The sequence below is a fragment of the Carassius auratus genome, chromosome 17 (assembly GCF_003368295.1).
Source record: "Carassius auratus strain Wakin chromosome 17, ASM336829v1, whole genome shotgun sequence".
Lineage (NCBI taxonomy): Eukaryota > Metazoa > Chordata > Actinopteri > Cypriniformes > Cyprinidae > Carassius > Carassius auratus.
The window spans coordinates 14,503,263-14,520,751 of NC_039259.1; the positions used below are offsets into that span (position 1 = coordinate 14,503,263).

The following is a 17,489-nucleotide window of genomic DNA, read 5'->3' on the forward strand; positions in this document are numbered from 1 at the left end:
ACTACCTCGACTTTTAAAATGAGTCTTACCATATTCTGTTATGACTGTTACACTTAATACAAACCCATCTACTACACTAAAGTTAGACATTAAAAATCATGGATGTCATGGATGTGGTATTTTCATCGTATGCATCTCTAAACAGTACTTCAATAAATAAACCGCTGTTGATAAGTCGTTCATTTAAGTGAGAGGCGGGATGATTTTGACCGTTTTAGTCATTGATCGCGCTTAAGGTCAGATCCGGAAAACGCGCTACGACTGTAACTGCGCTGTCACGTCTACATAACCCGTTCTACTTTAAGAAAACCGCGAGGCGAGCAGTTTCTGACATCTATTAATTCACTTCATTTTTTTCACCACCGCAAATGTTTTGTTTAGCATACATGGTAGTTTTAGTCAGTTACATAGGCGTCACGCATGAAGTTTATAGTTATTTTAAATAATTATGATGGAGTTACAGGTTTAGGTTAGTGGGGTGCCTGTAAGCGGTGACAACTTCGAGCATCGGAGACGACGGTGCTACTCAAACAGCCCATATCTTTTAACAAAAACTATTATATTCCATGTTACTAAGACAAAATCTGTAACAGCGTTCATCAATATGTTGAAATGAAAATGAACATACAAAACTTTATAATGACCGTATAGCCTAACACCGCATAGACAAATGTTTGTTCTAACGCTTTCGCCCTAAAATTGCGAGATTTCTTAACGGACGCTAGAGCGAACTGTAAACCACACACTTTCTCATCGCATTATGCTAAGAAACTGCACATGGTTAAAGCTATTACACCATAAACTGTCTAAAGTTGTTAATGTACAAGCACAGTAACTATTTCTACAAAAAAAATATCATTGCACTACTCTTTTTTTGCATATAATACATCGTTCAACAATACTTTTGCACACTCATTCGACCATATTTATTACCGCCGTTCTCACGTTCCTGCTGTTCATAATGTATATATAATCCTTCATTGCTCCGTTCATAATGTACATACGATCCCTACATTGCATTCATATTTATATTCTGTATATACTCTGATCGATATTGTACGTATATAGCAACTACACTGTACATCATAGCTTTACTTACTCTGCACTTTTATGTATATAAAACACTATATTCTCGCGCTTCTGGTGAGATGCTAACCGCATTTCATTAGCTCTGTACTTGTACTCTGCATAATGACAATAAAGTTGAATCTAATCTAATCTAAACAAGTACAATCTTCCAAGACTTTGCTCAGTCTTTTTGTTTCAATTTGTTTAAACGACTTTCGCATTCTTATCTTATTTTCACCAACTAAGCGTAATTCCTAGGCCTTGCGGATTGTTTTCAAGTTTTGGCCCTCAAACTCCTTGTTCATACGCAGTGATATCTCTGTGAATCTGCTCGATTTCATAAAATATCTTTTACGTTATATCAGTATACTATCCTAGTTTATATCAGATACAAGTTTGTTTCTTCATATTTCTCTTACATCTACCCCCGTTAGAGTATCCGCGACTGTACACTCATTTTTAAGTCTCTTCGGACATGTGCTAAATCATTAAAAAAAATGAACTCTGAGAAAGAATATCCGGTGAAAGGATTCAAACTTTTATTTCAACAAAACAGTGTTGAATTTACAACGAAGTAATGAAGAAAGTGATCAAATTGTTATTACAAACAATAGGGATGACATGACATCACAAGTTATCTAGCCAGAAAAGAAAATCTCGGCAGGCCCTCAAACTCCTTGTTCATACGCAGTGATATCTCTGTGAATCTGCTCGATTTCATAAAATATCTTTTACGTTATATCAGTATACTATCCTAGTTTATATCAGATACAAGTTTGTTTCTTCATATTTCTCGCAAGTCAAACCCCTAACTACGGCCCTTCACCCTCCTCTGCTTTTTGAGCGCAACACCCACTGCCTATTTTTTGGTAGAATGTACAGAAGATCGACCGCTACTCCCTCGTGACTACGGCTAGTCTTTATCCCCTGTGAGCGGCTGACCTCATAAACCCTTGTTCGCAGATCATAAGAAAACCTGCGATAACTGCAGAGTTTATGAGGTCAGCCGCTCACAGGGGATAAAGACTAGCCGTAGTCACGAGGGAGTAGCGGTCGATCTTCTGTACATTCTACCAAAAAATAGGCAGTGGGTGTTGCGCTCAAAAAGCAGAGGAGGGTGAAGGGCCGTAGTTAGGGGTTTGACTTGCGAGAAATATGAAGAAACAAACTTGTATCTGATATAAACTAGGATAGTATACTGATATAACGTAAAAGATATTTTATGAAATCGAGCAGATTCACAGAGATATCACTGCGTATGAACAAGGAGTTTGAGGGCCTGCCGAGATTTTCTTTTCTGGCTAGATAACTTGTGATGTCATGTCATCCCTATTGTTTGTAATAACAATTTGATCACTTTCTTCATTACTTCGTTGTAAATTCAACACTGTTTTGTTGAAATAAAAGTTTGAATCCTTTCACCGGATATTCTTTCTCAGAGTTCATTTTTTTAAATGATTTAGCACATGTCCGAAGAGACTTAAAAATGAGTGTACAGTCGCGGATACTCTAACGGGGGTAGATGTAAGAGAAATATGAAGAAACAAACTTGTATCTGATATAAACTAGGATAGTATACTGATATAACGTAAAAGATATTTTATGAAATCGAGGCAGATTCACAGAGATATCACTGCGTATGAACAAGGAGTTTGAGGGCCAAAACTTGAAAACAATCCGCAAGGCCTAGGAATTACGCTTAGTTGGTGAAAATAAGATAAGAATGCGAAAGTCGTTTAAACAAATTGAAACAAAAAGACTGAGCAAAGTCTTGGAAGATTGTACTTGTTTAGATTAGATTAGATTCAACTTTATTGTCATTATGCAGAGTACAAGTACAGAGCTAATGAAATGCGGTTAGCATCTCACCAGAAGCGCGAGAATATAGTGTTTTATATACATAAAAGTGCAGAGTAAGTAAAGCTATGATGTACAGTGTAGTTGCTATATACGTACAATATCGATCAGAGTATATACAGAATATAAATATGAATGCAATGTAGGGATCGTATGTACATTATGAACGGAGCAATGAAGGATTATATATACATTATGAACAGCAGGAACGTGAGAACGGCGGTAATAAATATGGTCGAATGAGTGTGCAAAAGTATTGTTGAACGATGTATTATATGCAAAAAAAGAGTAGTGCAATGATATTTTTTTTGTAGAAATAGTTACTGTGCTTGTACATTAACAACTTTAGACAGTTTATGGTGTAATAGCTTTAACCATGTGCAGTTTCTTAGCATAATGCGATGAGAAAGTGTGTGGTTTACAGTTCGCTCTAGCGTCCGTTAAGAAATCTCGCAATTTTAGGGCGAAAGCGTTAGAACAAACATTTGTCTATGCGGTGTTAGGCTATACGGTCATTATAAAGTTTTGTATGTTCATTTTCATTTCAACATATTGATGAACGCTGTTACAGATTTTGTCTTAGTAACATGGAATATAATAGTTTTTGTTAAAAGATATGGGCTGTTTGAGTAGCACCGTCGTCTCCGATGCTCGAAGTTGTCACCGCTTACAGGCACCCCACTAACCTAAACCTGTAACTCCATCATAATTATTTAAAATAACTATAAACTTCATGCGTGACGCCTATGTAACTGACTAAAACTACCATGTATGCTAAACAAAACATTTGCGGTGGTGAAAAAAATGAAGTGAATTAATAGATGTCAGAAACTGCTCGCCTCGCGGTTTTCTTAAAGAAGAACGGGTTATGTAGACGTGACAGCGCAGTTACAGTCGTAGCGCGTTTTCCGGATCTGACCTTAAGCGCGATCAATGACTAAAACGGTCAAAATCATCCCGCCTCTCACTTAAATGAACGACTTATCAACAGCGGTTTATTTATTGAAGTACTGTTTAGAGATGCATACGATGAAAATACCACATCCATGACATCCATGATTTTTAATGTCTAACTTTAGTGTAGTAGATGGGTTTGTATTAAGTGTAACAGTCATAACAGAATATGGTAAGACTCATTTTAAAAGTCGAGGTAGTGGCTATTATGTGTCTTAGTGACACAGGTAGACCAGACAAAAGCTCTAAAGTGCATCACAATCTCAGTTTAAACACTCTCTTGACAATCATTTTATCATCTTGTACTCTATTTTGTTCATGTTTTTGTCTGTTGGCCAAACTCTGAGAATAGTCTTTATCTAAAAAACAATGAAAAAGATACACAGCTGTTGGGCCGGATCAACATTAAAAGTTTTCACAATAGTTTAGAAGAGTGGATTTCACTATTAGGTAATTGTTATTCTGATACACATTTCCTGTATAAAAGACTATATCTATAACCTTTTCAGCTGAATGTAGTGCAATCTTATGGATCTTAAACGTAATCACGTTACAACAAGGCGACATAGTCCCTCTAGCAAATCCGTCAAAAGTGGACAAAGCAGAAAAATCTCAGAAAATCACTGAATTATGAAATGCAAAAGTGTGTACGACATTTTTCTATAACCGTTACAAAAGTGAGAACGTCGTAGTTCTCAAATGTGTTTGTATTACAACGGTAGCCCATCTAACAAATATGGAGAAGTGGAGAAGCAAAGATGTTTAGCACATACACACGTACACTAGAGATGTTGCTTTATTTGAATCGAAGAAGATGGCCGTAGGAACTGATAACATTCTTTAATGTCGTCGTGACGTGTTTTGTCAAAATAATAAAAATGTTCGGGGGAAATGTTTAATAATTTTTCTTAAATGAATAGAATGCGCTCACCCCGCTCTCTTTCCCACGCGAGAGTTAGCATGGACTTACAGGAGTCTTAAAAATAAAAATGTGAATTGTGTCATCGGCTATCCGAACACGATGACTAAATCTAACGGAGTAATAAAAATATCATTTACAAATCAACATTTAACAAAAAAATAAAAATACTTTAACAATTGTATTCTGAATTGTTTTCTCACTATACTCTCTTTCTTAGTGATTTGGTCGCTCGAATACACAAAAGGTTATGGATAAAATGTATCTCACAAGAGTGTGGAAACTTTAACGAGTGTACCGTTTGATTTGTTTAGGTTGTAATAGTTTTAAGGGTAAAACAGCTAGACTTCATTTTTGCGTCGATGCTTCATGCGATCACATTTTTGGACAGACACAAAGTTGAGCTAAAAGAAATATCTCGAAGAGAAAAACTGTAACTTAATTTCTTAATTTTCATTTATTCCTATTACGATGACGCCGCACAAAGATCGCATAAAAACGTAGGATCCGACAAACAAATTGTGAACGGACCTCCAAAATCTTGATACGGCTAAATATCGAGGTGTAAGAAAAATGTCATTTACAAAACATTGTGATTCTTAGATGTGAAACACCCTTGACATGATCTGTTGGCATCTACAAAACAGTCAAGCGTATGTTTTCTGTTCTAGGTAAGAACATTTACACCGAGTGTTATAGGCCGGGTAAATAATTTGAAAATAGTATTTCTGTCGAATGAGAAAAGTTCAGCGTACATTTAAAAAATTTTCTGATGTAGAAATTATGTTTCTGCCAAACACATCCAAAGAGAAAGAGTTTTCTACTCGTGTGAGAAAAGCACTCGGGTGGATAAATTATATGAAGAGACGATGCCGGTCATCGCGTTATAAAAAAAAAATAAGACGATAGACGGTGTGCCTTGCTTTAGTGACACACAACGTGTTTAAACACGTTTCAAATTGTAGGTGTAATTATTTGACTGACTATAAGCAAGATGTATATTTGCTATTTTACAGTACGCATACAATCTACAGGATAGAAGGATGGGGATATAGTAAAATACAACTATAAACTTTTAAGAAAAGTTAACTTTCATTAGACTATTGTAAAGGGATCTTACAGTAGGCTAAATGAAAAGCACTACGTAATAAGGCTGAAGGGCAAACAACTGATGGAAAACACACGTTGGGGGGATACTGTCGGTTAAATATATTGTTTTAAATAAGGAATATAATATGGATAGTAATTTTAATACAAAACATATAAAATAGAACTACAGCCTGTTAGATGTACAGGCGGTCATTTTAATATTTTTGCTTTTAAATGGAGGTATTTTGGGACGGCTAAGCAGAGGGCCTGCAAATGTCTTTCCTGCTCTGTGTCTGAAAGTACCGTGGATATGTGAAAGGTTTACGACCGTAGCAACGCACATAAATTACATCTCTAGGACGCGTGGGTCTTTCCTGAACCATCTTTAATGGTTGAATACGATCGAGGGTCTTTCTTCTAAAAGATAAAGCAACTTCATCTAAACTTCACAGTCTATACTGTGACAAACAAACGAGCTCCTCAGCATAGATTTAAAGCAAAATCAATATTTTAAGTTTTATTTTTAAAAAACATACAGAAAGACTTTGGCTTCATGTTTCATTGTGTGTGTGTGTGTGTGTGAGAGAGAGAGAGAGACAGAGAGAGAGAGAGAGGGAGAGGGAAAGGGAGAGAGAAAGAGAGTGTGTGTGTGTGTGTGTGAGAGAGAGAGAGAGAGAGAGAGAGAGAGAGGGAGAGGGAAAGGGAGAGAGAAAGAGAGTGTGTGTGTGTGTGTGTGAGAGAGAGAGTGTGTGTGTGTGTGTGAGAGAGAGGGGGGAGAGTGTGTGTGTGTGTGTGTGTGTGTGTGTGTGTGTGTGGGTGTGAGGGAGAGAGAGTGAGAGAGATGGTATGAAAACTTTGAAGATGGTGCTAAAAATAAGAACTTTAAAGAATCTAAAGTGATTAATGCATGACGCATCTAATATAATATAATCATATATATGATATATGATATAATATGATATAAATAATTTTTTATTATATAATATTATATAAAAATATAAAATATTTTAGGTAATATATATTATCATTTTGTTGAATTAAGAATCAACGGACATCAGATGTACTGGGGGTACTGATTATTAAAAAACATTACATTAATGTTAGCTTTGAAATAATGTACACCATTGACTTAGATCATGCGGTCTGGAACTCCACCCTCGCCTGCGCGGGGTGTGTGTGAAGCAGCCCCTCGGGTCTCACATACATTTCACTACGAGGACCTGTGAGATTCTGTTTATGATTTAATCATTTTTATTTTATTTTTTAAGTCGTATTATTTTATTTTGGGGATATTTCATTCATGTTTGGACATCTCTCACCGGTCTAAGACTGTAAGGGATAATTTTTTATATGTATCATCAGAAATGTTTATTGTATATATACTATGCTATCACATTTAAAATAAGTTATCTTTTTAAAAAAAAGAAGAGTATGGTGTGTTTTATAAGTTTGATTAACTTAAATGTTGAATACCTTTTTTTGTTTAATGAATTGCTTTAGTAGCCCGATGTCATTATATAATTATTTATTTTCATATTCTTTAACCCCTGGAGTCTGAGTGGGTTTTGGGGACTGGAGATATTTTGACACCCCTCAGACGTTGGTGTTTTTCATTATCCTAAAACGTATTAGTGGCTAAAAGTCTGAATATCCCATAATATGTGATCAGCATGATTGTACATGTCTGTAATTTTGAGAAGGCTGCGTTTATGATTAGTTTTTGTTTAAAATATGTTTAAAATGTGTTTGTATATGTTGTATAAGTATTGATTGAATACATGATTAAAAAAATGTATGATAAAATTATTTGTTTTGGTTTAGTAACATGTCTGTTACTGCGATGTGTTTTATAAAAACGATGAATACTTGTTTAAAATGTATGTTCCGGTTTAGTAACATGCCGTCATATATAATTTAATATTGTTTAAAATAGAGATAAGTCTCTTTTTAACTTGATATGTCCACGCGTATGTCCGCTTGTTTATATGGTTTATCAGAATACAAATTTGTATAGCGCCGTGGATATTATAGTGATATAACAAGGTACGTGTGGCTTATGATGAAATTTATAGGCTAGTCATAATTCAGATCGCTTAAAAGTGTACGTGCATGCAGCATTTTATTGTATGGTGGTACTGTAGGTGTACGGTTAAAATAAATAATTAAACAGCTTTTTGAAAAAGATATGATATAAAGATGGATATAAAAGGTTTTAAATATAATATAGAAAATGTCTTGCAACAAATAATGTGAAATGAATTTAACTGAATTGTGTCAATGACACGTCCGGGTTCCTCAATAGACCATATTCTTCATTCTGTTCAGTTATATATTTTTCCCCGATCCTGGTAAAATGTATATTTTTAGTGATGAACAAAACTAATGTAAATGTTTTGTTTTATATTGTTTGTGAATGTATAATGTGTTTATATTCATTAAAAGAAGAAAATAAGACTTGGAGACGAATGTGTGTACACAGGCATTAGAGGGAGAGAGAGGGAGAGAGAGAGAGGGGTACAAGAGATGCTAGCCGTGCACCAACCGTAATTCATAGGTGAACCGTCAGAAAACTGTCAAAAACATGGTACTCCCGCGTGAGATACGTTTGGTTTTAATTAAAAAATGGCTTTGAAGATATTATGATTGGTTAGTAAACTCGGACGAGTGTGCACTGTGGCGTGCAAGCACAGGGACCTTCAGCTCTCTGAAAACACCTCATTTCTGCTCTCTAAAAAAAAAAAAAAAAGAAAAAAAGATCTTGTTTTATCTGAAACAGACGGTTTCAGTATATTTTTTATACAGTTTCATTTATAACCTTTTTTAAAAGAACAGAATGTTTTTCAACCTTAGTTAAATCGCTTTAGATTATATAATGTTTTATATATGAAAGTGAAATAACTAAAATGTGTTTTAGATTATATAAATTATATAATGTTTTATATATGAATGTGAAATAATTAAAATGTGTATTAGATTATATAAATTATATAATGTTTTATATATATATATAAATGTGAAATTATTAAAATGTGTTTTAGATTATATAAATTATATAATGTTTTATATATGAATGTGAAATAATTAAAATGTGTTTTAGATTATATAAATTATATAATGTTTTATATATAAATGTTAAATAACTAAAATGTGTTTTAGATTATATAAATTATATAATGTTTTATATATATAAATGTGAAATAATTAAAATGTGTTTTAGATTATATAAATTATATAACTGAAATGTTTTTCAATCTTTAATTGTTTTATATATATAAATTATAGGATGTTTTATATATATAAATGTAGAACACACAGACCCCATTTATACACCGCTCATAAACGTAATGGGAGGGGGAGAAACCGTATAACCACACACACACACACACACACACACATAACCGTATAACTGTGATAAACTTCAAACAAACTAACTGACACAGAGTTCAAACAACCTAACTGACACAAACTTCAAACAAGCTAACTGACACAAACTTCAAACAAGTTATCTGGCACAGACTTCTAACAAGCTAACTGACACAAACTTCAAACAATTTATCTGGCACAGACTTCAAACAAACTAACGGTCAATAGGGTAAAACTTTCTGTCAAAAGCACATGATCGATGCGTGGGGAGTCTTTCATCTTCCGTTTAAACTAGCCGTCAAAACCATGATTTAAAACTAATTAGGTCAATAGGGTAAAACTTTCTGTCAAAACCGCATGATCGATGCTTGGAAAGGTCATAGGTTAACCCTTGAAGCCGGAAAGTTCCGCCCATCCATCATAGGGTTACCGGAAGTTCAACCTGTCAAAAGGTCAAAGGTCAAAGTCATAAATCATCTTGGCATAAAGTGTATAATAATAACTACTCACGTAGCAATAAAAAATATACTAAAAACCTTGATTATTCTGGTTAGTCACATTGTACTGCTATTATTTTGAACAATACTGTATATAGACCTATATATATAATCGAATAAATAGGCCTATATGAGAAATATATTTTTATTTAAATAACAAATTAAGAAAATGAACGCAAAACAAGTTAAAAAACACAATGGACCAACACCAGCAGATGACATTGCACCCCAAATCATCACTTACTGTGGAAACTTAACACTGGACTTCAAGCAACTTGGGCTATGAGCTTCTCCACCCTTCCTCCAGACTCTAGGACTTTGGTTTCCAAATGAAAAACTCGCTCTCATCTGAAAAGAGGACTTTGGACCACTGGGCAACAGTCCAGTTCTTCTTCTCCTTATCTCAGGTAAGACTCCTCTGATGTTGTCTGTGGTTCAGCAAATTCCTCGACACGTCTGTGTGTGGTGACTCTTGATGCCTTGACCCCAGCCTCAGAGCATTCCTTGTGAAGTTCACTCAAGTTCTTGAATCAAATTTGCTTGACAGTCCTTATAAGGCTGCGGTTCTCTCGGTTGTTTTTGCATCTTTTTCTTCCATACTATTTCCTTCCAATCAACTTTCTGTTAACATGCTTGGATACAGCACTCTGTGAACAGCCAGCTTCTTTGGCAATTAATGTTTGTGGTTTCTCTCCTTGTGAAGAGTGTCAGTAATTGTCTTCTGGACAACTGTCAGATCAACAGTATTCCCCATGATTGTGTAGCCTAGTGAACCAAAAATGAGAGACCATTTTGAAGGCTCAGGGAACCTTTGCAGGTGTTTTGAGTTGATTAGCTGACTGGCATGTCACCATATTTTAATTTTTTTGAGATCGTGAATTGGTGGGTTTTTGTTTAATGTGAGCCAATATCATCACAATTAAAAGAACCAAAGACTTAAAATAATTCCGCACTGAATTTATTTAATACACAAGAATTACTTAAATAAATGAACTTTTCCACAACATTCAAATTTATTGAGATGCACCTGTAAATTTTTAGACATATTGCTATGATTCACTAACCCCAACCAAAGCTAGGAGGACCTTTCCCTTCTATACCACCTCATCACTTCGGTAACTAGGACAACCACATCATCCTCAGCAATACATGTTTCTCTCTATTTCTGCTCAGTATTCTTCTCATACTAGTGTCACAGTGTGTCGCCTTCTATAAGAACATTCCAGTAGTGGGTCTCAGGAAAAGGCATTGAACTGCAATTTAACACCTTTTTATTGCTCACCCAAACCTACTGTCTATTCACCATGAACTGTTCCTAAGAACCAAAACCAATTATAGCTTTTACAAATCAGATCCTTCAATTTCATGGTTTAGTTAACGAACGGAAGCACACCTGAGCAGAATGGATGAATATTCACGATAAACATACAAACAATCAAATAAACAGTCCTTTAATACAGAAGGGATTTGAACCACAATTGAAAAATCTGGCAATATTTCCTCATGTTGTTTACTTATGTTGTTCTAAATCTGTATGATTTAAATATAATTAAATAGAAAGATATAATAATAAAACATAATATCATATCATATAATTACATATAGTAACACCAATATTAATTTAAAAATAACATTTACAGATTTCATTATTGATTTACATTAAAAATCCTTAATTTACTAATTACACCTAAATAATCATTATGTGTGCATTAGAGTGTACTGTAGTTTTTTATTTATTTATGTGTTCTAGCTCCTCTCTATAGTAATGTCTTCTGGGCCAGTGTTCAAAGAGTGCTGACAAGCTTATACAGTATGCATATCTGGGTGTATTTGATTTCCCTCACTGTGCAAACTGAATTGCATATTTTTGATTTCTTTTCTGACCCAAGTAATGTATTCCAGGGTCGTCTGGTAGGCGGTGAAATGCTGCATTTGTCTGATGATAGATGGCATGCCTTTATGTACATGTCACTGCATTTGATTTCAATGTGTAAATGAATTAATACAAAAATGCTTGAGAGGCAAAATGTTTGTGTTTTGCTCCCACGTGCAAGCATATTGCTGCAAAACAAACACGAATGAAAACAGCCGCGTGTGTGTCTGTGTGTGTGTGTGTGTGTTTGTGTGATCTAGGTCTGCCATTCTGGATTTCAAAGACATATGGGTTTGAAATGGCATAGGGGTAATTATTGCTTTTATAACAAAATTAACAGCAAAACCATTCATTTAAAATATTTAAATTAAAGGATATGTTTATGATAATTGTACAATTGCACTTAACTTGCATTGAAGAAAAAATGGTGTAGTTTTACAGTTTCTGAGTGGATTTTTCAGTTGGTCTGGTAAAAATGTATGAAGTCCATATGCGGGATGCATCAAAGGAACTGATGATATTTTTCATTTTACACTTGAATTCTTATTGGTAGAAGAGCTCAGGCTAACAGCACAGATTTTTATACTTTTTAGTTCTTCAAAGCTTTACTGCAACAGAGACAAATTTGACAATATGATTGGACACTGCAGCTGCACTTGTACAAATGTGTGCCTTTTTATGCAGAGAATCTCTGAATCAAGGATTCAGATGAAACTTCAAAATGTACAATGGAAAAAAAAAAAATTTGAACAGTATAAAAATGTTGGCCAAGCTGAAAGATTGTGATATCAGAGACTCACCTGTATATGATGCAGGCACTGTTACGACATGTGTCACAGTTGGCTGTATCCTGCCCAGTTCGATAAGACAGTCTGTGGAAAAACAGTAGAATTCATTAAACTTAAAGGTATAGTTAAAACAAAGTACCAAATTCTAATATTTCACAGTGCTGTTTTGATTCAAAACAATACAGCTACAGTATGCTAAGCATGAGATATATAATTGTTTGATTCAATAAAACTTTTTCATTGATTTATAGCCTTAATTATATCTTCTGCATTGGAGTCTTTTCTTAACACAGGGCCTCTTGCAGATTACTGTTTTATTCTGCCCTGCGACCAGGATTTCTATATATTATTTCATGATGGAAGACACCAGGATTGAATTCCCTGTATCTATCCACAGTTCATTTGTGGCCCTTGGGCTTCAGCAGCATTAATGTATGTACAAGGGGATGATGGATCATGCACTAGTCTGGCATACTTGAAGTGGTTTTGCTATATTATTTGTGTGCTAATGTGACACTGTGACACACGCCTAGCATTTCTCCAGAGACAATAACAGAGCTGCACCCAGCAGCCATGCAGTTATGCATTTTCATTAAAGCTAAATGAAAGCCTAACTGGATCACTTTAACCCTCTGAGCACTCAAGAGTCGGGATGGTCATTGATATTCTGTATTCAGTTCAATCTGACATTACTGAGGACTGTGGTTACACACATTATGTCCGAAAGTAGAAGAGTGATGTTTTGCTGCAGCAATGCAGTCGGCACAAACAACCCCTGAACTGAGATTTTACTTTACTTGCTTATAGACTAAAATAATATCTTTCCCTGAATGCTTAGATTTAGGGCACTACGTCATGGTAGGAGAGAACTGTACTTAAAAAAGGAAGGAAATCAATATGTTCAATATGATCTGGAATAAATAGGAATAAGATGAGATTGCACCATTCCTTGTTCCAGAAGCACTAAGGAAGAAATATCCTAAAGGTCAGGAAGGGCAAAGAATTATTGGCAGTAAGGGTGACCCAAAAAGCATCCAATGTGATGGTTAGGTCTGTTGGAGGTGAGTGCTGGTTCCTGTGTGTTTTGAAATTAACATGAATAATCTGTCATCGTTTCAAACCTGACTGATTTTCTTTCCTCTGTGGAACACAAATATATATATATATTATATATATATATATATATATATATATATATATATATATATATATATATATATATATATATATATATATATATATATATATAATAAAAAGTGGGGTCCACTGTAAAGATTGTAACTGTTGTTAATGATGTGTGAGCTGACACAATGTTACTCACATTGTGAAATTCAGTGTTTCAGAACATAGTGAATCTGCATTTTTTAACAAAATAATTTGAGTAAATGATCCAATAATTTATTCATAAAACTTTGTTTTTGAATACATCAGTGATTTTGAGCAAATTGCTTGAATACATGATTCAGTGACTCATTAAGGCCCAATCCCAATTCTATTTTATACCCCTTCCCCTTCCCCTCCGCCTACCCCTTCCCCTTGTCCCATAAAACTGAGTGTCAAGGGGGTAGGGGAGAAGATATTCCCCTAAGGATTGGGACACCACAACCATGACGTCACACGTCATCAGCGTTCGTCGTCTAGCTCTTACAATACACACATATACTGGTGTGCTGGTGTGCATTAGAGCCTTTAATTATCGTTCTGTATTAATGAGCTGCTTACTGACACCCACACACATATAGGAAATCGCGCAGCTCACACATCCTCAAACTCTCATGTTGTTCAATACCTTTAAGACCTTCGTTCAGCTTCGGAACTCAAATGAATATATATTTGATGAAATCCGGGAGCTCTCTGACCCTCCATAGACAGCAAGGGTACAACCACAATCAAGGCACCGAAACATAGAAGGACATCATTAAAATGGTTCTTGTGACATCAGTGGTTCAACCATAATTTTATAAAGCTTCAAGAATACTTTTTGTGCAAAAAGTAAACTAAAATAACAACTGCATTCAACAGTTCTTCCCTACCAATCTCAACAAATTAGAATATGGTGACATGCTATCAGCTCATCAACTCAAAACACCTGCAAAGGTTTCCTGAGCCTTCAAAATGGTCTCATGGGCTGCATCCAAGAACATAGGCAGCTGACTGCTACCTCGCTGCCGTATGAGGCAATGACTTTCCAGGCAGCGTTTTTGCACGAAGGCACCTCATGAACCTGATTTCGGACAGACTTCTGGGGCAACATAACGGTTTAATGATCTACAACAAAATAGAATAAGTTTTGTGATACCTAAACAAATATTTAATTACTACAATACTGATTTCTAACATCAAATGTGCAAAAATTACATCAGAAATATACATTTACACACAAAATGACCAGCATTATGAGAACTATCAAGCAAAATCGATTCAAGAATTTGAGTGAACAAGGAATGGACTGAGGCTGTGGTCAAGGCATACAGACATGTCAAGGAATTTGGCTACAGTTGTCGTATTCCTCTTGTTAAGCCACTCCTGAACCACAGACAACGTCAGAGGCGTCTCATCTTGGCTAAGCAGAAAAGGAACTGGACTGTTGCCCAGTGGTCCAAAGTCCTCTTTTCAGATGAGAGCAAGTTTTGTATTTCATTTGGAAACCAAGGTCCTAGAGTCTGGAGAAAGGGTGGAGAAGCTCATAGCCCAAGTTGCTTGAAGTCCAGTGTTAAGTTTCCACAGTCTGTGATGATTTGGGGTGCAATGTCATCTGCTGGTGTTGGTCCATTGTGTTTTTTGAAAACCAAAGTCACCGCACCCATTTACCAATAAATTTTGGAGCACTTCATGATTCCTTCTGCTGACCAGCTTTTTGAAGATGCTGATTTCATTTTCCAGCAGGATTTGGCACCTGCCCACACTGCCAAAAGCACCAAAAGCTGGTTAAATGACCATGGTGTTGGTTTGTTTGAGTGGCCAGCAAACTCACCAGACCTGAACCCCATAGAGAATCTATGGGCTACTGTCAAGAGGAAAATGAGAAACAAGAGACCAAACAATGCAGATGAGCTGAAGGCCACTGTTAAAGAAACCTCGGCTTCTATACCACCTCAGCATTGCCACAAACTGATCACCTCCATGCCACGCTGAATTAAGGCAGTAATTATAGCAAAAGGAGCCCCTACCAATTATTGAGTACATGTACAGTAAATGAACATACTTTCCAGTAAGCCAACAATTCACTTAATGTTTTTTTTGGTCTTATGAAGTGTTATAATTTGTTGAGATGGTGAATTGGTGGGTTTTTGTTAAATGTGAGTCAAAATCATCACAATTAAAAGAACCAAAGACTAAACTACTCCAGTCTCATTTATTGATGTATGTATACATGTATACCTACATCCAATAGGGCAAAAATTGCCACTGGAAATCAATTTAGTGGGGCAAAAGGCAGCCCTTAATGAAAAAGATGATTTCTGTCATTGCTGTGAACTATCCACTGCACATAATTTGAAGAATACAAAACGCTTTATTAATCAGCTGCCCACAAAAAGTCTAAACCAGTACAAAAACACACTCAGCAAAATACGGTCTAATTATCGTTAACAACAAAAATATATTTTGTTAATACTGTACTGTCCTAGTACAATGTTGCTTTGGACCCAATTAACATTTACTGTATGTGCATAACGAATTGAAATATTCTTCAGAATGTCTTCTTTTCTGTTATGCAACATAAAGAAAGTCAACCATTTCTAAAAAGCAACTATGGTTGCAAGTTCCGTCATTACCAATAGAGTTCAATAACTAACAACCATAGTTAACTAATGATGCTTTTGGGAAATGCAAGCCCAGGTTTGGAGCAACATGAGGGTAATAATGACAGACTTATCATTTGTGTGTAAACTATGCCCTGCTTATATGATCTACCAGTTTACACCAATTAATAACCAGCTAGAAACCATGTTCCAAAACAGAGTTGTCAGGTTCCTTTCTCATCTGTGAAAGTGTGAATTTGTGGAGCATCCAGTAATATTATGTATCTATTTCAGTTGTTTTAAAATAAGTATTGATCAGACTGTGTGTGTGTGTGTGTGTGTGTGTGTGTGTGTGTGTGTGTGTGTGTGTGTGTGTGTTTTTCCCTCCAAGCTGGCTCTCAGTTATTGCAGACATCAGCTCTGTTGAAAGGCACGCTCTGCCCTCTCTCGCTGGAGGTGTGCCCTGAGTGTGCATGGAGGTGGCACACTGCTACGTTCCTGGAATAACCTGTGAAAATCTGACACCGGCAGCAGAAGCACGTCTACACACTGTGTAATAGCAAACTAATGTTTTGTTTCTAATGTGAATAAAGTACACAATGGTTCGTATGTCATTGAAATTCAGCGAATTCTATTAAGACATACTCATGTTTGCACATGCTAATGAAAATGATACGTGACACTGTAAGCAAGAGCGGTATCTGATGATACTCATTGAAGTCCCTTGACTTGTGCTGAAAGCTGCTCATGGATAATTCATTTGTTGATCATCAAAGACAAAATATAGAATGAAGAACTAGATTTTTATGTTATCTAAAACAATGAATGAATGATGCTTGCCTAGAAGAGGGAACCAGGAATCAGTTGCTGTTTGATTCCCAGTAATGGTTCTTGCATTTATGGAGGGATGGAACAGCATACTCAAATTCTTGAACAGTTTCCAGCAATATTTTAAAGCACACAATGTGACCAGTGTAGTTTATTTATAGAACAATGAACAATATGATTCGGATCTCTTTATTGAATCAAAATCACAATATTAAACCAGTATAGTCCACTTACTGAAAAACTGACTCTAATGTGTCAGTTGTGTTTAGTGAATCAAACACATTTTAGCTTACATCTAACGGATTGTCTTTATCAGTGCTTACTGACTGGTTGTTTACATAAAGTGTAGTTAGAGTTACATTTAAATGTATTAATGAAATAATCCCAATATTTAGCAATAAAATGATCTGAGTTTTTAGTGTACTTAAGCAGCACTAATAAGCTTCAATGACTGATACTTAATTGTGCTGTTTTGTATTGTGAATGCTTAGAAATGCATTTTAAGTGAAA

General features: G+C 35.4%; 1 protein-coding gene across 1 annotated transcript in view; it reads right to left on the reverse strand.

Annotated features, from left to right (window-relative positions):
• LOC113117339 (protein FAM196A) overlaps nucleotides 1–17,489 on the reverse strand; it is a 58,899-nt gene that overhangs the window by 24,902 nt on the left and 16,508 nt on the right. The window contains exon 3 of the mRNA XM_026285951.1: nucleotides 12,421–12,492. Coding sequence (XP_026141736.1) covers nucleotides 12,421–12,492 — 72 coding nt within the window. The remainder of the gene's footprint in view (nucleotides 1–12,420; nucleotides 12,493–17,489) is intronic.